This window comes from Triturus cristatus, chromosome 5_2 (genome assembly GCF_964204655.1).
Source record: "Triturus cristatus chromosome 5_2, aTriCri1.1, whole genome shotgun sequence".
Classification (NCBI taxonomy): Eukaryota; Metazoa; Chordata; class Amphibia; order Caudata; family Salamandridae; genus Triturus; species Triturus cristatus.
Window position 1 is genome coordinate 775,428,429 of NC_140588.1, and position 25,169 is coordinate 775,453,597.

A 25,169-nucleotide genomic window follows, 5' to 3' on the forward strand; every position below is an offset into this window, starting at 1 on the left:
AAGATGCATCATCCTGACCCTGCATTGGAGGCGAAAACTCACCGTACCTGTTTGATTGCCTGGGTGCCGTCTCGAGGTCATCGTCTGTCTCCCTCCCGCTGCCGCCATCCTAAACGCGGCCGCTGTGCGGAGGGGAACTACCCTTCCCAGGATCCTCAGCACCGGACGGGAAGCGGAACCTGAACCCGGCCACTGTACTTTCGCGCCTGGAGGCGCTTAAAAGCATCGTGAGCCACTGGCAAATCGGGCGACATCCTGACCCTGCATTGGAGGCGAAATCTCACCGTACCTGTTTGATTGCCTGGGCGCCGTCTCGAGGTCATCGTCTGTCTCCCTCCCGCTGCCGCCATCCTAAACGCGGCCGCTGTGCGGAGGGGGACTACCCTTCCCAGGATCCTCAGCACCGGACGGGAAGCGGAACCTGAACCCGCCCACTGTACTTTCGCGCCTGAGGCGCTTAAAAGCATCGTGAGCCAGTGGCAAATCGGGCGACATCCTGACCCTGCATTGGAGGCGAAAACTCACCGTACCTGTTTGATTGCCTGGGCGCCGTCTCAAGGTCATCGTCTGTCTCCCTCCCGCTGCCGCCATCCTAAACGCGGCCGCTGTGCGGAGGGGGACTACCCTTCCCAGGATCCTCAGCACCGGACGGGAAGCGGAACCTGAACCTGCCCACTGTACTTTCGCGCCTGGAGGCGCTTAAAAGCATCGTGAACCACCGCCTCGCGGGTCCGCGCGCGGGCAGCGCCGGGCTAAGCCCGGGCAAAGGGTGGGCCGTCTGTGGCCGTCAGGGGCCGAGGGAGACCGGGCTGGGCCACGTCTCTTACCACCTGCCTCGGACAAACCTGCTGAGGAAGGTATCCAGTCATGGACTCCGAGACTGTTGTATCCTACGTCACAGCTCAGGTTTTATTAACTGCTGTTTTATTACTGACCTCCACAGTTGCCTTAGCATTGCATTTAATCTGCCATATATATTGGTTTCGAGGTGTTCTTAAAAGGTATTGGTGTGGAAACTTGGTTTACTGGGACTGTATCCCCTCTCCTTTTCCTATTACACTAAGAGCTGGGCTGATCATTATACTTAGATCATGGTTAAGACCAAGAACTCCCAGCCTAGGGTGGAGGGAGGGGTAAAGGGTACCCTTGACGCCTTTATTGTAAGAGCGGAGTCCCTGCTAGCTCATGAAATTTTGCTGACGGAGAAGCGGCTCTCTCTGGACTCTTTAATAGCTAAGAAACGGTCCTCTTTGGGCAATATAGCCCTTAGCTCCACGCCGGGGGGAAGGGCCCTGTTATCCGAAGCTTGTCATGCCCCTCTAAACCACCCTGACCCCGCTGTAGCCTTATTGACGGCAGACTGTAGACCACAAGGGGCCCCAGATCTAGCAAGCCCGTCTGTAACAGTCATTTCCCCTTTACACACGCTGACGCAAACGGCCGGTTTGACTGATATTCAGTTAGGGACACACACAAATACCGTGGTAGGAGAAGCTGAAAGGGGGTCTTTCAGCGCCCTTCCAATAGCAACAGACACTGAACTTATTCAGACGCCCATCAGGGAAGTGGTAACTCGATCTAAAAGATCACAACTGCAGACAGGGCTTTCAGTTAAAGGCGGGACGCACCTTCCTACCACTACAAGTAGGTCTAGTCGTAGAGGACCAACAAAGCCCACCAAAGGAACCACTAAGAACCCCGAGTGCTCAGAATGCCCAACCTGTAAAATAGTAAATGGGTCGGCAGGGCTGCAGGAAATCATCACAGCACTGGGGGGAAAAATGGAACAGCTCTTAGTCCAACATTTAGGCCCAGTACTGACCGCAATTTCTAACTTGGAAGGCAAATTAAGGAGTTTGGCAGACCCGGTTTCTGGAAAGCCACCCGGGATTAATCCACAGAGGAGGGAAGAGGGAGGAGGGAGAGAAGAGGAGCCACAATTGGTTGACAGTGGTAAAACGGTCACCACTGATATCGACCCCGAGCCCAGAAATCATAGGGAGGTTGTCTCAGAACGAACAAACACTGGTAACGGGAAACCCGGACGAAAGGCCCAGGGCAACATGCGGACCCTCCTTGACCCTAAGGTCGTTCACCGGGGACCAAAGGAGCCTGTAGACTTGCATAATAACAGCAACAATAATGTCTGCGCTCAGAACACTCCAGGTCTTCCGACATTAGATTTACCCCCCGCATCCAGCCCTTACACGATAGTGCTAGTAGGCGTACCAGGTCTTAATAAAGACAATGAAGAAACGACCTGTACATTGATTAATAAGACTTTACACTGGATGCGTAACAATACACCTGGGACGAGGCTCCAGCATAGGCACATTCTAATGGCCAGGAGGGTGGCCTGGATTGGGAACAGCGAGAAAAGGTTTGCAGGTGACTGTGTCATTGTTAACCTTAAACACCCTGAGATGGTAAGAGATTTGCTTGACAATCGACACAGGGATGGGGGTTTTGGGTCCTGTATAAGGATGTTACCCCTGCACTTCTTTTACAGGAATAGTGCACCAGAGAGTGGGCAGAGATGGCTGGGGCCTTGGGATGATAAAAAAAGGAGGGAGGTGGTCCCTGTATACGACACAAATAGATTCGCTCAGCTCTCTTGTTTCTCTCCACTGGACGAACAAGACTGACTGACGAAAACAGGGAGTAGGGAGCCTGAGATGGTAGATGACATTCCTTGTAATATTGTAGATACTAACATCCCAGGGGTTCCTGACTCAGATCCAGAAGTTGTCCCCTTAGTAGGGCAGGGGATGGAAATGGAAGTCAGGCCAACATTGCCAACTGGCCCTGATACTTGCCCTCTCCCAAGAAAGATGACCAGAGTGACTAGGGGTTTAGATCCAAACCTTAAGGACCTGAGGATTATCTCCTGGAATATTGCAGGGCTTGCAGGCAAGATTCAAAACACTGAATGGTTAGATTTCATCAAAAAATTCCAAGTCATTTGCCTACAGGAAACATGGGAAACCAATAAAACTGTCCCATTCCTGGAAGGATACAAAATGTTTTTTGTGCCGGCCCGGAAATCCAGTATGGGCCGTGCCAAGGGTGGATTAATAATGTATGTAGCACTGACGCTGCAAGGGAAGTGGCAAGATTTGGGGTGGGATTCAGGCTACCTTCAGGGTGTAAAATACTCACTGATGGGCTTAAAGCTTATTTTTATAAATTTTTATAATGCGGAACAATCTTTGACAAACTTGGTAGAGCTAGAGGAGAGACTGGCCAACCTACAGGATTCAGGGGATGCAGGATCCCAGTTAATCCTTATGGGTGACTTTAATTGCCACCAGTGCCCATATTTGAAATGGGAAGGTGGCATCTGGGATGATTGTCCTTCCACTAAGGGTTGGCACCCGGAGCATTCCAGAGAGGGTTTGGCACTGAGCACAGTCCTGAGTGAGTTTGCCTTAACTCAGACGATGGACATGATTGATTGTGGGAAGTCTAACAACATTGCCCCCTCCTTTAAGGGAAGGGGTTGTAATTCAATAATTGACTATATTTTCATTTCCACCGTCTTAACAACTAGGGTAGGCCACTTTAGGATAGTGCCCAGTGCGTTTAGTGACCATAATCCCCTGGTTATGTCACTGGAGGACATTATTCCCTGTACTAAAATGGATAGAAGGACCACTACGGGTGAATTTAAGGCAAAGGACCATGGAAGAAGAATTAGATGGGGTAACATTGACGGGGAAGAACTCCATAGGGCACTCCTTGCCAATGCCGAGAATCACATGTGGAGGTGTTTAGATCTTACTGTTGAGGGGACGGACCTGATTGCAGCGTTTGTGGGTACTGCCCAGCACATAGATACCCTCTTAAGGAGTAAACCAAAGCCCCAGGCAGATCTCGGTCCTAGATGGTTCGACACGAGCTGTTCTAGAGCCCACAGGGGCTTAAAGCTGGCACTATTAATAGTCCCAAGGGACAAAGGAAAGATCGCTGACTGTAGGGCCCGGTATAAAAAGGCCATTAAGGCACGAAAAACTTCCCTACAAATAGAGGCCTGGGAATCACTGAGAGAGGCAGCGGAGCTTCACGATATGACCAGTTTTTGGAGGATCATAAATGCCCCATGCTTCCAACCCCCAAATAAGCCTCAGTTGGTTTCTCATATCCTGCCAGACGAATGGGCGGCGCACTTCAGAGGCCTATATAATCGCGGCGAGCCTGCGGAGCAGCCAATTCCAGTCGCAGGATCGCCCAGCGGTGATTGGTCACCCATTACGGTTTATGAGGTCAAACTGGGGATAGAGGGCTTGGTATCGAGGAAGGCACCGGGGCCAGATGGGATACCCCCTGATCTCTTTAAAAGTCAGGTAGACCTCTGGGCTCCGATACTGACCAGGGTGTTTAATACAGCCATCGAAGCAGGTATGCCCAGATCCTGGTCCACGGCCATTATTGTGCCAATATTTAAAAAGAGCAATATCCCTTATAGACGTTACGGCGAAAATTCTGGGGAGAGTCGTTTTAAACCGTCTAATGGTTTGGGCCGATGAGAATAACATCATCACGGACGTGCAGTACGGGTTCCGAAATGGGCGTTCCACAATTGATCAATGCCTCAACCTGTATCATCTGGTAGCAAAGTATACTGTGGCCAGGGAAGGCACAGTTTACTTGGCATTTATGGATCTCTCAGCAGCATTCGACTGCGTAAACAGAAGAAAGATGTGGGAGATCCTGGATGCTTTGGGCGTTGATCCAGGTCCGATCCATATTTTACGAACACTTCATCTAAACACCACGGCACGGGTCAGATTTAGTGAGAAGGGGGACGTCACAGAGGACTTTCGGTGTCGTGGAGGGGTGAGACAAGGATGTATTCTTGCCCCTTTTTTGTTCACGCTCTATATTAATGGGCTTGACAAGGCGCTTGGTGATCTGGAGGCCGATTGTCCCTGCATTGGGAGGAGAAGCATACCGGTCCTCCTTTATGCAGATGACGCGGTACTCCTGGCGCGCACAGGAAGGAGCCTGCAGATAATCGGTTTTGTACGCTTTATGGCAGACTTAGACTTAGTCCCCAACCTTTCAAAGTCTTATGTCATGGAAGCGGGTAAAACGCCTCTAAAGAACTGTACTTTCTCCATAGGTACCCACAAACTGGAGAAGGTAAAAAATGTTAATTATTTGGGGATCACGTTTGATAAGGACCTCAGCTTCAAATCCCTTGCAAGGCACAAATGCAGCCAATACCCTAGTGCTGTAGGGTCAATTATGAATTATACAAGCAGACTTGGCCGCTGGTCGCCTAATGAAATAGTAAATCTATATAGGTCGGTGTGTTGTGCCAAGACACTGTATGGGAGTGAGGTGTGGGGCTTTATAGACGGAAAAAAAATCCAAACGAAAGTTCTTAAGGAGACTCCTGCAAGTGCCTCAATGTATCCCCTCCTATATTGTTCACGAGGAACTGGGCATCCCCCACCTCAGTGATAGGGTACAGCTCAACCCGATAATTTGTTGGGTCAAAATTTGGACAAATCCTGAGGCAGTGTTAAGTAGACAAATCCTGGAGGATTGCATGAGGGGGGAAAAGGGGTTGCAAATACCCTGGCTCAAATACATAAGGGACGTACTAAATAGATTGGGCCATGAAATTTTTTTTAATAATCCATCTATATTAGTTAATAGGGACAAGGGTCTCATAAAGGCAGATTTCCTGCGATATACAGTCAGGTCCAGAGAGGACAGAGAAGGGCGGAAAAGCAGTGTTAGTCAATATCAGCTTACAAAAACCTCTTTGGGGATGGAATTCTACCTGTCTAATATATATAATAGACAGGATAGATTCCTGATGACCAGATTTAGGCTAAACCTTTTGCACCACATCCTGTCAGTCCCAGCTGGATTTGTAAGCAATGTTAGGACAAAAGGGTGTTGCCGCTGCGATCTAAGATCTCCGCAAGATACCCTTCATTTCGTCCTACTCTGCCCCTTTTATGCATTCCCAAGGTCCCGGTTCTTAAAAACTGTCCTAAGACGAGCCAAAATCAGACAGGCCAAAGTGGCCCTTCTATTTCTCAAACTGTCCACTGACCCTTTTGTTTTATTTAGCACTGTGCACTTTCTGTGACTGGCAGTCAAATTAAGAATCACTAGAGGAGAGGTCCAATGAAATAGGTAGTGGACAATTGTGTAGGACCTATTGGCCGCTCGCAGACCCACTCTGTATTATTCAATGTATGAAAGTCGCACACAAAGGTTTACAGTAATTGATTGTCCCGTTTTTATTCTATTAACCTGTATGTATAACGGGGTTTTATTTTTATTGATTTTATATGTAATGCGTATAATTGTTTCTAACTTTTTTAACGGTTGTATGATTGTTTTATGATGTGCATCTTTTATGGATACTTTTATATCCGAATAAAGATTATTATTGATTGCATAAGAAAAACCTTTATAGGCACACAGAAAGTGGGAGGATTTGGAAAAATACTTTTTATGATAAGGAGCAGAGATTATGATGTACTATGGAATCCAGGGATTTGAAATTGGGCACAGTACTGTGGTTATAGATGTTAAGCACTGAAGTGGAGGACAGGAGAAGGTTTCTAGGTTGTTTATGTCAACACTAGCGGCCTGATTTAGAATTTTGGGGACTGGTTACTCCATCACAAACTTGACGTCTATTCTATCCTGTCACCCTATTACAAGCGCATTATATTCTATAGCACTTTTAAAAAGGGGGAGTAATATCTGTCATGTTTGTGACAGAGTAACCCATTTGCCAAACTGTAAATTGAGCCCAACGTTCTGTCATAATTTATATTGTGGCATAGTTTCTGACCAATTGACATGGATATGCTTGCTCTTGCAACTCATGTTCAATGTCAGAACCCTCTTGTACATATATTTGGAAAGAAATATATTAGAGAATGTCTCAGTGGAGTTCTGTGACCTCAGACTAAAACGTTTGTAACCTCAGACTAAACTTAGCCGAGCTATTAGAAGGAAAGCTAGTTGCAATTTCTTCTTGTAAGGGGTTGCTCGATGTCTTGCCTCCAACTGAATTAGATACCATTCAAAGTCCATAAGAGCTTCTCTGTCTTAACTAAAATATTCTTGTCATAGATCTGCAAAAAGCCCTACTGAGGCACCTTTGCATACATTCACAAACCAACAATATTGATTCCAGTATCATGGTGGATGTTAGCTTTCGGAGGTTAGTCGTCAGGATTTTTTGTGCTTATTGATTGTAGATTTCCGTCTTTCCAAACTCATCCCTACATTTGTTGTGGAATCTGTATATTTTGTAATGGATACTTATCTCCCTATGCAAGACCCTTGTGGAGTATTTAGGTTACTGCTCTGTCCCAGGGACTTGTCTATTTTCTTATTAGCTAGTAGTTAGCTGTGTGGGGCTGTATCTTATCCACTAATATTTGAGAAGTGATTGTCTGACATTTTCCCATAAGCAATGCAGTGTATCCTACTGCAAAGAAAAGTGGATATTCTGAGGTTGACTTCTTTTGTCTGCTCTCCACCTTACAACAGGTATGAGATGATAGTTACAAATGACTCATTGCAGCATTCGAGTTTATTTGCAGTGTTATGTTATCTTGTGTAGCTCTGAGAAACTATTGGGTCTGGCAGAAACCATTAGACACAGAGCAGCCCAAACACTTCACTAAATGGTAATAATTTAAAGGTGTAAAGATGCACACAGAAGCTGAGCTGAAGTGTTCTTGTATGTAACTAATATATTAGTAGTAAAGTACATAAGTCTAGATTTCTAGATGTCTCACCATGAGCTATATAGCTTCATGCTCAGCCTCCTCCTCCAACTGATATTCACATTCACACATACACAGGTTAACGCCTGTAACATTCCATATAGAACTGACATTCCAGGCTGGGTAGAGCTGATCCTGCAGAGAAGAAAATATCACATCCAACACATTGCCAACATTTAGAATTCATAGATAAATTGGACATGGAGAAGGAGAACTTAACATATCTCTCTCCTTTACATTGTCCATACATTTAGGGCCCGATTCACAGAATTAACTTAAGACAAAATCCTAAACTTAGTACCATTTTGGTATTCACAGAATGCACTTACTACTTCTGGTATTCACAGAATGAACTTACTACTTTTGCGATTCACAGAATAAACGTACTACTTTTGGTATTCACAGAATGGATTTACGACTACTAACTTTACGTCCGCACTCGGTCCGGAAATTCCGGCCCGGAGGCGGAACTTCTGGCCCGGAGGCGGGGCTTCCGGCCCGGAGGCAGAGCTTCTGGCCCGGAGGTGGGGATTCCGGCCAGTGGCGGAGATTTAGCCATGGCCAAAATCTCCACCTCTGGGCCGGAAGCTCCGCCTCCGGGCCGGAAGCCCCGCCTCCGGGCCGGAATTTCCGGCCCGAGTGCGGACGTAAAGTTAGTAGTCGTAAATCCATTCTGTGAATACCAAAAGTAGTAAGTTTATTCTGTGAATCGCAAAAGTAGTAAGTTCATTCTGTGAATACCAGAAGTAGTAAGTGCATTCTGTGAATACCAAAATGGTACTAAGTTTAGGATTTTGTCTTAAGTTTGTTCTGTGAATCGGGCCCTTAGTCTTTAGTAACAGTAGTAAGCACTCCAGCCAGGGCCCAAACAACCTCCAAAAAACCAAAACAGCACGCTATGTGCACAGTTAGCCCCCAACTAATGTAATATGAAACCTAATGGTGGCTGCACTCATGCCTCTACTAGGGCATTCCATGCAACATGCATCAATGCACTTATCCCTGTTGTAGGGCATTCCATGTAGCATACCGGGCCTCTTACCCACTGAATGGAAACCCTGAGCATTAAACGCTTTTGCACTCAACCCTGTTATAGGGCATTCAGTGCATTTCAACTTCCCCACCACTAGTCGAACCATACACTGCACTCATTCCTGGCATAAGGCATTCCATGCATTCCAACACTCACACACCTAGTGGGACCAAATATACTGCTCTCATCCCTAAAATAGACATTCTGTGCAATACAGCTATGAACACAACCTGACCTAGGGTACACTGTGCATTCAAAACCTTTGTACTCACCCTGCACTAACCTTATCACGGGGCATGCCATGAAGCTTATGTCACTTTATTAACCCTGTAGTAGGGCGCAATTACACTCACCCTGTAATGACACTCAATAAGTCTACACTTCTGCATTCACCATATCAAGGGCACTCCGTGCTTACACCACTGCACTTATCCCCATCATAGGATACTACATGCACTACCAATGCCCACACACCTTGCAGGACCATATGTTTAGCAAATATTGCTGTCATAAGGCATCTTATGTACACATATACACTGCACAGTCTCACCAACCAAGTGGCAAACTGCACCACACTCATTCCTCCTGGATAGCTTTTCATGAGCACTACTCAGCTAGACATACTCATTCCTTGTTATAGAGCACACAGGAAACACCACATAACACAGTTAGACACACTCATTCCCTGTTCTAGGGAATTCTGTAAATGCAATCACTTCAAGAAAACAAAAAAACTCCAGTGTTCACTGCGACACCCAACTTTGAAAAGCATACTTCCTAATGCTGAAGAACTACTGCAGTTGGCATTATGCATTCTCAGAAATGACCTTGTGGCAGTCCCAATAAAACAGTCTTATTAAGCAAAGAGAACCTCCTGTTATATGCTATGAGGACTTTGTATTAGGTCAACAAAACTCCACAATATAGAGACTGAGTCTACTCATATCATCAGTAAATGTTGGTTCGGCTAGCTCACAGTACCACAATAAACTCCTAACCTTCCAGAGTTTAAGATGTTGTTGGTAACCTCGAACATGACCACTCTGATTCACAAGGAATTAGTGGAAACAGATCTAACCCTTTAGTTTGTCACCTTTGCATGCCCAAAGTGTTACAAAAAAAGAAACGAAAATGCATTTTCAAATGTTTATGTTTATGTTTAAATTGTGAACTGAGATTATGAGACAGATGAAACACATCTTTGTTATAAGCATTATGAGTATGGTGAAAAACACAACCATCTTCTACTCTAACAAAAGCATAATGAAAATATCCATCTGCCAGGACATTGTTGGAATGGTCTAATGCCATACCTTGGTATAATGTCTCAGGAAGCAGGCGTCAATGCATTAACGAATGCACGCCGTCTAAATTTGCAAGCCTGCACGCATATTTGCTTACGCAGCTGTTTTCCTTCTTAGGATGAATGTAGGTGCCTGCAGGGCTGAATTTCATTCACAGCTCTTTGCAGTATTCGTGATAACTCTGGTGTGAAGTGCCTCTCACTGACTTCAGCACAGGTTAAGTTATAAAACACCGGTCTTATCACATTCTGCTAGAGATGCAGAATAACAATGTTACTTAGTCTGAAAGGATAAAGTCATCTTCTACGAACACATAATAAAAAACAAGGACAGCGCGTTCTGATTTGTGCGTTTCTGAAAGTAATGGGATAGACTATAGAACAAAGGATACTAAAAATAAATCCTTGCATGGCACACTCTTGTGTTAGTGAAAACTATGTGCAAACTACCACCTCAAAAAGCTGCTAAGCTAAAAACGAAAATTACAATGGAAGCCACATATAATCCCTGCAACACTCCATAAAATTGCAATTCACAATGTTGCTCGGTAACCCGCAAGAGTCTACTCTTCATGCTTGTCGCTCTTTTTCCTTTTTTGACATCTGTGATCCTCAATCCTGAATAGTTCATCCTTCATAGAGCACTGTCTCCGAACAGAATCTGAGGATTGCACGATACACCAGCAGAGATATTTAAAGAGCATGCCTATCACAAAATTATTATTTTTGCATACAGAACAAATCCTTTCACTCTGTTGAGTTGCAGGCCTCACTTTTGCTATAAGACTTCCAGCAACCTGCGGGCTGCCATTGATGTATGTTGTTGCTTTGGATGACGTATGACATTTGCTTTGGAGTCAGTTGTCTTGTGGCTTGCCCTGGTGCATGCACCAACATCTCAGCTTGCGGTGAATGATTTGAATGGAAACCTAACAGTGCTATTTCAGAAAAGCAGAAATGCAGGATATCTAGTTTATGATGGCTCTCCAACATGTCTCTTTCTTTTTGTGATTCTTCTTTTTCTCCAGACACTGCAACTGCAGCTGGTGGCTCAAACATCTTACCGCCAGCAAAATGTCAGCACTCTGTAACGCATTTTCTTACCTTTTTAGGTCTTGCATTAGCCAAAACATTTAGATTTTTGTAAAATATGTATAGTATACATGCATATAGGGGCTTTCAGCCACCTCTCTTCATCCATTGGTCTGTTGTTGTGTCATTCACATTTTGCTTCTGCCCACTACAGCATATAGCATGGGGCAGTGGATCAGCCTACTGGTTAACTTCACTTTGAGTGACGGCATTTTTCACTCTCACAGGGACCACATCCGCACACAAGCTAGTTTCCATCAGTGCCAGTGTTTTTGTTTTTACTTTATGTTTAGTTTAGTGTTGCCTTTGTGTTTAGAGCCAGTTGTGAAAGCAGGTGCTTCTGATGCTCATCCCATCTCTATCAGATCTCATCCCCTGCCAATACTGTTGTAAATTCATTTTGGAGTGTTTTGCTTTTCCTACTGCTGTTTTCATGGCAGATAAGATTGTATCCAATTGAAACTGTTCTGTATTAGGTTATCCACTTTTTACTTTTCTCTCCTTCTTTCTTTCTTTTCGTCTTTCTTTCTTTCTCTTTTCTTTTTCTCTTTTTCTTTCTCTCTTTATCTTTCCTTGTTTCTTTCACCTTCTTTTCTTCACTTCTCTTTCTCTTTCCCTCACCCTTACTTTCTCTTGTTCTCTTTTTCTTTTCTTCTCTTTCCTTTTCTTTATTCGTTTCGTTTCTTTTTTCCTCCTCTCTTTCTTTCCATCTCTGTTTCTTCCTCTTTTTCCTCCTCTTTCTTTTTCTTCCATTCCCCTCTCTTATCTTCTTTCTTTCTTTTCTTTTTTGTTCCTCTTTCCTTCTCTCTTTATTCTTTCTCTTCACATCCCTTCCCGTTTTTATTCCCTTCCCATCTCTTTCTTTTTTTCCATCTTTTGTTCTTTCTTAAAGACAGGAAGCTGCCAGCCAATGCCAGACTGATTGATGTTTTAGGTCTGTGTTAGCCAAGACTTTCTGATTTTATTAAAATTATGTTTATAACATAGTTCAATCAATCAATCAAGAACCACTTTGTTCGATTATTTAAAATCATAAAAGTATACAGTACATGATTAACAGTTTAAAAACATTCCAACAGTTTCATAGTTAAAAAAGATAATTTGTCTCGGTGGATCAGATTTATAAAAGCTAATTAATTTCCTCCAATGCTGCCTGTCTATTCCTTCTTGACCTAATGGCTGCAACGAGGAAGCTGGCAACACCAAACATAGTTGCAGGGGATTCCATTAATAGTAAAAACAACAATGCAGGTTTAACTTGTACAAAAGCTTTCCCCCTCAAAATAGGGAAAATAAACCTTTTCCTAGCTTCCAGGTACAAAGGACAAAAAAACATAAAGTGCATTGTATCTTGGAGAGAAAAATCATCACATTTACAAGGGGCCACATCTTCCGGCCTAGACCAACCCTGAGGGACACTTAATACTAAATGGATCTGGTTGAAACGGAATTTAGTCAATAGCCATCTATGGTAAAAGTTCGTAACAGTTGACAAATATGGGTGCATAGCTATAGATAAAATAAGCAAGAGGTGAGCCCTTACTGTAGGTTTACATAACTCCTGAGATTCTCGCTCAACCTCGCAGTGCTTAATATAATAAGTTTTAACCCACTTTAAATCGGCTTTACATAGGCCTTCAGGATTGGTAAAAAGCTCCGGGCGTCCAATTTTCTTAGATATCAGTTTAATATAGGACAGCCACTGAATTTCCTTCATATTATCTAATTTGATACAATCTTTCAGGATACTATGATTCAACGTGAGATCCGGATTCAACCAGGTTTTGATCCATAACAGAATTGGAGCAATTTTTATAATGTCAGAAATATATCCTGTCCCCAATTCAAGATGGACTGAATGTGTCGTGGTAGATTGGGGGAGGCCAAGAAGAGCACGTAAGAATTTATTCTCTTCTATTTGTATGGGATCAGATTTAATGTACCCCCAAATTGCGGCCCCATACCTAGCTATTGAAACCGTTTTAGCTTGGTATATATTTAGAATAGCCTCAAAGGGTTTCCCTCCCAACCTTTTCGCGAAACCCAATATTGCAGCCGAGGAGCTACGCACCGCATTTGCCTTGATAGATAATTGAGGTGCCCAGGTACCTTTATCGTCAAAGACGACTCCTAGGTAGGTGAACACTTTCACTCTAGTGATAACTTCTCCATTGCAATAAAAAGTTTTGGGGATGTTCTTTCCCTTACCCAGTGCCATAATATGGGATTTACCATTGTTAACCACAAGGTCCAAAGATTTCATAAAATCCCCAAAAGAATTCAGTAATCTTTGTAGCCCGAGCGGAGTCCTGGCCAATAAAACTGTGTCATCCGCATAGAGAAGTACAGGTATAGGAGTACCTTCTACCCGTGGAATGTCAAGAGATGCAGTTAACAAATTATCTTCAAGGGAATTTCTGTACAATGTGAATAACATAGGGGCAAGAATACAACCCTGACGTACCCCTCTACCAGATTTAAAGCTAGCAGTGCATTTCCCCTCCTGAGTCATCCTTATTGAGGCTTTCAAATCTTTATGTAATTCTGCCAGAAAGTACACAAGGGGCCTATCCAGACCCAATTCCAGGAGCATAGACCATAGCTTAGACCTGTTAACCAGGTCAAAAGCCGTGGACAGGTCCATAAATCCTAGAAAAATCGAGCCCCCTGAAGCTTTTGTGTACTTTGCAACGATTAGGTGTAAATTAAGACATTGATCCTCTGTTCCGCGCCCTAATCTAAAACCATACTGGGCATTGGAGATTACTCCTTTCTCTGTAGCCCAGTTTGATATCCTAGCCAAAATAACCTTTCCTAGGATTTTAAACGAAGAGTCCAACAGGGATATGGGCCTATAGCATCTAGGGTCTCCCCTTTGGCCCTTTTTAAACACAGGGATTATAATCGATTGGGACCACGACTTCGGGAGAGCTGTTACGGCCGCAGAGTTAAAAACATTTAACAATATTTTAGCCCAGTACTTATACATATCAGAAGGCACCCCGTCTGGGCCTGGCGCCTTGCGCCCGGCCGTACCCCCGATAGCTTTCTCCACCTCTTCAATAGTAAAGCTAATGGGGGGGAGGGGAGGACTAGAAATTGGTACCACAAAGGATTCCAGCTCAAGGTTACTCCCATAGATTTTTTCAAAGTGACCTAACCAATCCTCCTCAGAGATATTCAATTCTAGCACAGAATTCTGGTGGCCAGATAGCAAAGGGGAATTAATAATTTCCCAAAATTTAGAGCTATCTTTCAGAATTGCTTTATCCATTAGGGCTACCCATGCATCTTGTTTAATTTCCCTTTTACGTGCCTGAATTGCTTGCGAATACTCTTTCCTTAAGAGGATAACTAGCCCTTTATTTCTAGGATTGTCATTAAGGGCTTTTTTAAGTCGATTATGAGCTGCGGAGCAATTGTAATTAAACCAACCACAGGCAGGTTTACTTTTATTAACACTGCCTTTCGTAGTGAGTTCATTGGCCACTTGTGAGCAAATAACTTCAAAAGCAGTTATTACATCCCTGCCATAAGATGGCGGATCAGCACATATGCTTAAATGTGGGCCAACCTTTAAAGTAATTGACTTAAAAAAATCTTCAGGGATTACCTTACTCCATTTTAATCTCCTCCCCTGATCTTTAACTTTCACGGAAACTAAGGCAGGTCTCAGAGCTGGTTTATCCATAAGGGGGAAAACATTAGCTAATATCATTGCCACCGGGTTATGATCACTAAAACAGGAACGTAGAGCGTTATAAAAAATCACATACCTTAAAAGCCCTGCAGATAAAAATATGTAATCTATAATAGATTCGCAGTCCCTAGCATCATACGTGGGGACACGGATATTCTTGTCCGGGAACCCTACTTCATACAGTTCATTATTAGTCAAAAGGGACTCCAAGGCTTCCCCTTTGGAACTATGTTCAAAATGTTGAGGGGTTGTGAATTGTGAGCCATCCTTATCTCTATATTGGCAATTTAGATTACATAAATGCACATTAAAATCACCCATCAGGATATAATAGCAAAAAGTGGATTGATTGTCCTTATAGAATTCTAAAAATTTTGACAGCCAATGAATGTGCTCATTAGGGGACTCTTCATGCTGTGAATTATAACAGTTAATTAGTAAAAGCTTGCTGTTGTTTGCCAGACTTACTTCCAGAATAAGGCAATTATAGGAAGTACATACAACCTTCTTAAGTCTTCCTATAATGTTTACTGAGATCAAAAACATGAGACCACCCCTATCTCTTCCCGCTATAGATTTCTGGGCCGGAACAAAATAGGAAGTAAAACCATCAATCCAGAAATCACAGTCCTTATCCCAAGTCTCTTGGAGGGCTATAATGTCATATTGTTTAAGAATATTTAGCCAGCCACTATCATTCTTTTTAGTCCGTAAGCCCGCAATGTTCCAACTTAGCAATTTTACCATGTCCCCTGTATCAATTACAGTGCTATCAAAATTAATTTGTGAGTTTCCATGCTTCATTTTTGGTTCTACAGTATCTCGGTAACCCAAAACAGCCGGGCTGGCACTTCCCTGAATCTCAGGGGCCTCTCTTCAATCACAGGCCTCCAGGCCCGAAAGTGCCCCAAATCTATTATGGGTGGTGATGTTAGGACCATACCCACAATGATTATCAACATTAGACACTTGAGGGGCTACAGGCGTCTGGTGCTCCCTGGGAATAAATGGTCTAAATCTCACACGGCTCGGGGATCTAATTATGTGCGTATAAAAATAGCCCAGCGGGCGCACACAAACACTGTTAGCATCATCCACCAAAGAAGCTGCACGTAGCAAGACTGTATTAACATGCTGTGGGTATCTAAACTTAACTATAACACAATCCCCACTACAGCTTTTTCGGGATGGGCCAACCCACTTCGTCCTTCTAGTAGATAAAATGTGGTCTGCGAGGTGTGTCGGGAAACCGCATCTTCTATTGAGCCAAGACACAGTTTTATTTTTTAAAGACTCATGTGATTCCTCACGGGGCTGAGCATGCTGATTTTCTAAAGCGGGCACATTTGTCAGGACAACCACGTATGGCGCGCAGTCTGGAGGAAGATTAGTAAAGCCAATATTTGTTCTCTGTCTAAGGGTTGATGTGCCTCCTTGTCCCATAGAAGATTGCTTAACTAAACCGTTAGGTGGTATAGAGTCAAAGGGGGTGATTTCCGGTATAACGGGGCACTGGGTGGGTCGCTGAGCATGTTGTGCCCTCGGAGACAGCAGCAAAACCCGTAGCTAGTGCCTTAGATCTTTCGCTACCAGACAAAAGATTCTCTATGAGATCTCCAAGCCTCTTAACTTCCAAGTTAGCCGTATTTATTTGAAGCATTAAGGATTGAGTATGCTCGGCTAGCTTAGCTTCAAATTTAGCCTCTAAGGTACATACTAGTAATGCAAATTGGTCTGGTGATAAATTAATACAAGCTGAGATATTGCCTTCCTGCGATACGGTTCCATGGGCAATACTATTTGGGACTTGGTGCAGAGCTTCCGCTCTTTTTTTAGTATGTTTCCCCCTCTTTTGCTCGGTTGTTTCCTACAAGCTCTCACAGGTCTAGGACTAGGGGGAGCTTCCTCTAGATCAATAGTGGTTGTATCCAGAAAATCCATCAGAGGCTCTGAGTAAACCTGAGCTTCAACCGTTATGACAGGCTGGGTGCTCATACCAGTTGTATCCTCATATGGGCTACCGACCGCAGAATTGGAGATAATATCAGGAGAGGCAGGAAGGCCCCCTTTACCAAGAGAAGCTCTCCGGTCATTATTGATTTTGTTAACCACTTTGACTAGGTAGTTATCCATTAGACCAGTTCCAGCAGCAGATTTATCATGTTTACCAATAGGCATGGTCAGTAGTGGAGTATTATAATTAATACAATAGTAATAAACCAAAAGGGGGCACCAGCGCTAATGAGGATGTCCTGATTTTGAGAGGAACCTACACAATATCATTTATAATTACTCCAACACAAGGTCAGGCAAGGGCCACGGTATAGCAAAGTCTCACGTAAATAATGGTCCGTATCGATAAACTAAGAGCTGTGGCCCAGCCCGGCCTCTTCCGGCCCCTGACGGCCACAGACGGTCCCGCCCTTGTCCCGGGCTTATCCCGGCGCCGCCCGCGCGCGTCCCGTGACGCGGGAGGAGCGACGCTCTTTTATGCGCCTCCGGGCGCGTGGATGGCGTCAGGGCCCGCAAAGCACTCTGGGGGCTGTAGTCTCCCCCCGCTCTCGGCCGCGAGAGGTAGTGGCGGCGGCGGGGGAGACACACAGCTAAGAGGCACCCAGGCACGGCGATGACAGCGCCAGCAGCAGGACAACAAATGAAAGGCCCCCATATAACATAGTTACTTATAGGGGTTTTAGCTAGACTTCATCCATTGGTATGTGGTTATTGTCATTCACATTTTTCTTCCACCCACTCCAGCATGCATGAAGGGGTAATGTATCAGCCCACTTCAGCCATTGGCTGACTTCACTTAAAGTTACGGCATGCCGCCCTTTCCCAAGAAACACTCCCACACAGAAAGTAGTGCCCTTCAGTGACAGGGAGTACTATGGTAATGTGTGGGGTTTTATTTAGATGAAAAAAACTTTTTTTGTCTAACAAATGATTTTTGGGGGGGATTTTTGATGAGGGCCCAGCATACTCCCAATCAACAATGTTTTGCAAAGACTATGTCAAAACAAGAATTACCAGAAGGCTGGCGGCCAACACCAGACCTGTTGGCTTTGCCGATGCTTGTTTTATCTAGTTAACTGTAGACACTGTATAATGAGTCTCTTTTACTGCAGTCCTAAAACCCCTTTCCACTTCTCTAAAAGCAGGCTGCCAGATGTTTGTTGACAAAATCCAGCAATATCTTACTTTTTTTTTTTCTTCTTCTACTCACATTATCCTTTTAAATCCGTTGCCAGTGTAAAGACATACAAAAAATCTGGGCTCTAGTGTCTATATAGGTAGCTTCTTTCTGCTCAGCCTCCTCCTCCAACTTATCTCCACATTCACACATAAGCAGAATAACATCCTCAACATTCCATATACTATTAACATTCCAAGCTGGGCTGCAGCATACCGTGAAGAGCATAGAAGAAACAGATTGCAACAGAGAGGCATCAAGAGAGTTGAATACAAACTGCGAGAACTTAAATACTGTTCTTCCAAACCTCTAGAAGAAGATGGACAAGCAGTCATTTTGTTGAAAGGCAGATAATTAGGGGCAATATTAGAAACTGAGATAGACCCTCGTACATGTGCAGCAGCAGAGTAAAAGACAGCATCTGAGCCCAGGCCACCATTGTGAACCATACCAACTCCCTTTATGGTTTGGTCGAATCCTTGGGAACCAGTGGAAAAAATCCCCTGTTCATGGTACCCTCCTCCCTGTCATTCTACACAAGATGGAGTCACCAACCAATATGGGTGGTGAAGCACATCTAATTCTGAAACAAAGAAGTCCTGCCAAGGATGACCAAATGTTAGTCAGTCTATAATTGATGTCCATCAGTATTGCTTGCATTTGCACACACTCACGACCCCAAGCTCCTCACACAATACAAATTGCATCTGTTTTTAAACCAACCTCTTCCATGTGTAAATATGAGAGTTATGCTTGCCTGCACTGTTCCACACACATCATTGTCATCTTCTAAATGGTTTTCCGTCACCACAAGGAAGTCCCCTCCTCACAATCAAACACAAACTATTAACAGTGATGTAGATCCACATGAGGGTTCAGAGAAGGAAGCATGCTCAATTAGCTGAGCCACACTGTATTTGCCAACCACTGCCTCGGCCAGCATGGCCACCCTGGGTTTACAGCTTAGCCCACGCAAGGGACTCCATAGATATTAGTGCTGTTGATATGTACCTGAGTACAGTATTTCTTAACATAAAACAAGGCACATGTCATATGTACAGAAAAAGAAAGGGAAATCTTCATAAAAAAGGGTGTAACCTGGATTTTGTGTGGCTTGAAAAGGGCACAGGACAAGACTAGAGACCTCTCACCCACCAGAAGCTACTTTTTTTTGCTATTAAATGGGCATATTTGGTTACTAAAATGATCTGACCACACCTATAGCTACTACTCTTCCTCATTGGGGTGCCTTGTCATGGTTGCTCATATTTCACACTTGCTTTTAGCTTCCTTTAGGAAGGACTATCAGAATTAAGAGAAAGAAAGTGCTAATAAATGTTAGAGACATTAAGGACAGATTACGGTCTCCAGCCAAACTGTAATATAATATTCATTTTAAAATTGCCTAAAGTGTGAATACTAGGTAAACGCAGAAAAACAATTCGTAGATGGCAGTGACATATACAGTTCAACTACTTTCCTACTGACCTCTCTAGTCATGGGAAAATGTGTAGTTTGTCTTACATTCATGGATAATTTATGAGAGAACACCAAAATAATGATTGCTTCTTTCATTTTGATTTGTTGCCACAACAGTGTTTGCATGCAATGGATGTCCATGTAATGATCCAATTTCTACCAGTGATCCTCAACCAGCTCTTCCAGATTCTGACTAGAGTGACTCAAGAAGAAGAAGTCCCTGTAAACTGTACTACGTAAGTTCCATTTAAGCATGTTTTGTGTGACGTGCATGATAGTCAGAGTTGCAAGAGTTTTCCTGGTGCTACATTGCTCTAGAGGTTCTCAACAGCCTTCAAGTGTTTTTAGTGGGGGTAGTGGTGTATGTAATTTGGTATCCAAGATCTTTGGATCAGTATGGAGGGTAGATTGCCTGCTACAAATGCACAAAATTGAGCAGAACAGCTGAAGCTAGTTCATCAATAGTGGAGCAGTGACAGACAACTGAAATTGCATACATTGAAAAAGTCCCATTGAGAGGGGCAAGCAACATATCAGCTGTTTGTCATAATATAATGCGAAAAGTGATTGTTAAACCCTGTTGGACTTGATATTTTTTCAGACTATTTAGGGTTTAATGGTTTGAGGCTACTGTTCCATACCCGATCAATGTATACCAGTGATTATATATGGTCAGTAGCCAAATATCATCCAAATTGGAGCATATGTTTTTCTCACATTTGGCAGTGTATCACACTCTCAGGTAAACAGATTGTTTCACTGGAGTGCTTCCCTATGTTAAAATGGATGAGAATGGTTATGGTTTCAAAGTAAGAATAAAGAAGCATAAACATGAGGAAGCTGCCGGACACAACAGGTAAGTAAGTATGATGGCCAAATGGGTACTTGAAGTCTGTGTGTTCTTGAAAAGAGTAATTCCATACACTGGAAATTCATTTCAGAAATATTCCTGAAAATATCACCAGAAAGAGGAGTTCAGCAAAACCATCTCCCCGAAGTCATAGAACATTATAGGAACCCCCAATGATCTCTCAAAATGGATGCAAGCTGTTTTACAGACTGTCGAGAAGCCAGAAATCCTGAGAGAAAGGAGGGATAGATATGTGATGGGAAGTCACAGAGGCGTTTGCCTCATACAACGAAGATATATACTCTTCCACAGTGAGACACACTGAGGCGGACTGTTTGGACTTCCTCAGGGATATCAGGCTATCAGGCCTACCAATGGGAGACAGGATATATTAGAAAAAGACCTGACCGTGGAGGAGAGATTCCTGGCCGCCTGCAAATTGAGTTCAAGGAAGGCCTCGGGTCCAAACGGTCTCCCGGTAGATTTGTATAAATGTATGCTGGACAAGACCATGTCCCATCTCCTATCGGTATTTCATGAAGCCGAACAGACAGGGAGTTTGCACCATGATCAGGGGACAGAAATGATAGTCGTCATACCCAAAGAGGGTAAGCCCCCAACGTGCTGTGGGTTATACCGACCAATATCACTGCTCAACTTCGAAGTAAAGGTGCTAGCAAAGGTCCAGGAGATACGGCTGAATTTGGTTCTGACATCACCTGGACCAGTTGGGCTTTATGCCACATCGGGGCACTAGAAAATCTCTGTAGATTATTTGGAATCCTTCATGTAGAACAGGACCACTTCGGTGCCGGCGGCACTCCTGTCCCATTACGACGCCAGAATGGCGTTTGATAGGGTGGACTGGAACTACTTGTGGGTGGTACTGGATAGCATGGTATTCGGACGTGAGTTTATTGGTTGGATAAAACTGCTGTATAAACAACAGCTGGCCAGAGTGAGGGCCAACGCAACAGTCTCTAGAGAATTCTCTCTACAGAAAGGGACCTGGCAGGGTAGTCCTCTATCCCCGATTTTATTTGCCCTGGCCCTTGAACCGTTGGTGGCATAGATCTGCCAAGACCCCCTAATATGTGGTATCCCAGTAGGCGATGAGTTGGAAGACCGCATATTCCTGTATGTGGATGACATCCTGCTGTATGTACAGCGACCGCTGCAATCAATAGATAGAATTCTGCAGATCTTCTGCATTTTCAGAGATTTCTCAGCATATTGTATCAATCGCGATAAGTCCCTAATGTTTACACTGGCGGGGGGCGTCCCTAAACTAACCTCTAGATGTGAAGGCCCGGTGGAGCTAGTGGGGTTCAAGTACCTGGGGATGAATATATAGAGAAAACCACAAGACTTCTATGACTAGAACCTTTTGCCCCAGTTGACTCGATTTCGACAGGATACCCAGAGATGGAAGAAGTTACCGCTGACTTTGATGGGTCGGGCGGCACTATTTAAAATGATGACACTCCCAAGGTTGTTATATGTCCTGCAGAATTCTCCCGATTGGATTCCAATGAAATTCTTCAACTTGATAGAGGCAGAACTACGCTCACTGCTGTGGAAAGGAGGAGCATCACGAATAGCGCTCCTTGAACTGCAAATGGGCGTTTACGATGGGGGGTTGGTGATCTCTGATGTGGAACTATACTACTGGGCATCTCAGCTGGTCGTGGTGAATGGATGGGCATTCAGTGACCAGATGGGGGCCAGTGTATAGTGTTGACAGATTATTTATGGGAAACCAGGGATATAGCTTCCTGCTTTATGACTGGAAGGGAACCAAGGGCCTGCCGGCGCACACACAAACAGTGATCAAAATATGATGGGAAGGGGTGAAATACCTGGGCTGGAGCAGCGGACTGACAGAGATGACCCCCCCTTGTGGACGGGTGACCAACTGACGGAAGTGTGAAATTTGGGGGGTTTCACCAAATGGGAACTACCGGGCTGGAAACATTTGGTGATGTCTGGAGAGGCCGGGCCTTCGTGACATTCCAAGTCCTCCAACAAGAGTATGAAATGGGACCAGAAGAGTGGATGCGATACCTACAGCTGGGACATGTGTTATGTACGCATATTGGAGAAGACGAGGAACTGGCAGAAGCGTCCCCATTAGAGGATAGACTTTTGACAGATCCCCTAGTAGAACAGGCTAGCTCGTTAATATATAAAAGACTGGTGAATAATGCACCGGACCCCTTGGGACCGCATTAAACAGCCTGAGAGGGGGACATAGGCACACTGGAGGATTCAGATTGGTTAGATGCCCTGCAAAGCCCCAGGGAAGTGGCAATAAGCTCCTGGTTCCGCCTAATTCAATTGAAGGTTCTCCACAGAGTATACTGCTCCCGGGGGGCCCTATGCCAACGGGGGTGCGGCCACGAGGGCACATTCCAAAATCTCATCTGGGAGTGTCATGAAACTCAGAAATTTTGGAGCAGAGTTAGAGACATCATGTCTCAAGTGACTGGGCTGTTGATCGTGTTGGAGCCGCGATGGTTCTTACAGGGTATAGTCGGGTAGGAGGATTGGCCTAAATACACTAAAATATGACTGGCCTTGGGAGGTGTGGTGGCTAACCTGGCCAGGTGCTGGGGGCAAGGGCACTACCAAGAGCCAGGAACTGGCAAACAGATATGGGCTGGTGCTGGCTTGCGTAGCTTGCAATCTACAAAATTAGGGGTTGTCCTACAAAATGGGAGAAAATCTGGGATCAATGGCGGGGCTTCCGAGGGCTGTGAGGGGGGTTCCGAATTTGTGTGCTGAGCACTGTATCTCTAATGTAATACCCTCTAAGATAACAAAAAAGATAAAAATGTAAACAACTGGTCACCATATCACTACTGTAACCTGTAGTTACAGTAGTTACAGTTACAGTTGTGATGTACTGCTGGTACTGCTGGTTTTGTGTTGTTGCAATAAAAAGATTTATATAAAAAAAAAGAAAACAGCTTTTTCAGGATACCTACCCAAAAATAAACATGTAATATTAGTTTTTTAGATACTTGCATTTAAAAAAAAGTGGTAGGGGGGATATTTAAAGGGTTAACACATTTAGACACATTTGTTAAAATTCACGAATCAACCCTGTTAATCGCATTTTTTACACAGTGTGATTGCTGGATTAGGGATGGAAGTGTGTCAGCCATCTTGAAACTCACAACTCGGTGCTGACTTGAGACATTCCCAGGGTGAAAGTTTTTTTTCCAAGGGAAATGGTTTCAGGTACCAAGAAAAGGAAAAAATTTAAGGCACTCCTCATGAGCTCACCAGTGCCCATTGTGTATGCCTGACTGGACCACTATTTTGTCCTTGACTCTCAAGTTGGAGCTGGCTTGCTACTTTCATGTACTGTAAGTGAAAAAAGTTCAAGCAAAGCCAATCACTAAAATGATTGTCTGGCTTTTCTTGGAAGGCAAGTAGTAAGGTTCAGGTCCTGACTACTGTCTGAGCCGGGTGCCCACGTGCAATGTCAAGCACCCCACGCAGGTTAGGCGCAGGGTGTCAGAACCCCACAAGCCTTACCTGTGTTGCTTGCGGAGTTATCTCGCAGGGACGACGTGAACAACCTCCACAGTTCCCCTCCCTACCTGATCAAGGTGACAACCAGACCCAGGCAAGGATGGGATCAGGGGAAGGTGCCAAAAGGTGTCGGGAAAGGATGTCGTGAAGGAAGACCAGGGTAGGGATCCCACCAGACCGGGGCCGTTCTTCTGGGTATCACCAGCTACACAAGGGAAAGAAGCTATTAGCTGCGTCTACCTTTAGCTACTGGGCATGCAAGCATTCATAACAACCATTCGGCAAGGAGGGAGGTAAGCAAGAATCCAAAAGTCACCTGGATTATGAGGATTGGGCTCCGCTCGAGGATGGCTGCGTCTAAGGCTCCCGACGTCTGTGGGTAAGAAGACAGCTAGGGGTCATGCAGACGTGCATGATGGCCATGGACCGTGATGAACACAAAGGCGCTCCTGCGCAATGGACATGAACAAATAGAAACCATGAACACACTTCCCTGTGTGTGCGCCATGGAATGAGTCAAACTTAAACAAGAGGAAAAAGCGCTCCTGCACTGGTAAAGAAGAATAATGTCCCGGTACCCAAGTGTCTCTTGCGTGTTCCGGTTGGCCAGGGGTGTGAACGCTCCTGCGCCAAGGCAATATCAGGGAGTTACTGTGCCCACGCTTCCCAAGCGCACACAGTTCAGCAAGGATGGAGGTGCTCTTTCCACTGGGGAAATCAAAAGGTAAACCGTGCCCACGCCTTTCTAGCGTGACACGGAAAGCAGGGGGTATGGAGATGCTCCTTCCACTGGGGAAAACAAGGTAAACCGTGCCCACGCCTTTCTAGCGTGACACGGGAAACAGGGGGTATGGCGCTCCTGCGCCGACAAGAGAGTAAGAACAAGCCCGTGCCCACGCTTTCTCCGTGTGGCACGGAAGACAGGAGTGCTGGCGCTTCAGCGCCGTGCAATGAGTTTCTACCACCGTAGCACGCTCTCCTATGCGTGTCGCGGTGATCACCAAGGTCTCGGTAGGGTCCGTCAAGAAGATAGATGCTTGGCCGGAATACTGGAGGATTCAAAGAGCAGACGGTAATGGCAACAGCAGTAAGCTGAACTGGAAGCACTGACGTGAGCGAGCGCCGCGGCTATCAGCGGTCTCGCCCGGAAGTGCTTCAGTGCTTCCTGTTTCCTGGCACTAGACTGCTAACCATAGCGGCGTACTTCTCCGGC

At 44.8% G+C, this 25,169-nt stretch overlaps 1 protein-coding gene across 3 annotated transcripts in view; it reads left to right on the plus strand.

Annotated features, from left to right (window-relative positions):
- The window catches only part of DOCK11 (dedicator of cytokinesis 11), a 1,169,031-nt gene that overhangs the window by 542,469 nt on the left and 601,393 nt on the right, over positions 1 to 25,169 (plus strand). For all 3 annotated transcript variants that reach the window (XM_085607886.1, XM_085607887.1, XM_085607888.1), the window contains one exon: positions 19,684 to 19,802. In XM_085607886.1, coding sequence (XP_085464012.1) covers positions 19,684 to 19,802 — 119 coding nt within the window. The remainder of the gene's footprint in view (positions 1 to 19,683; positions 19,803 to 25,169) is intronic.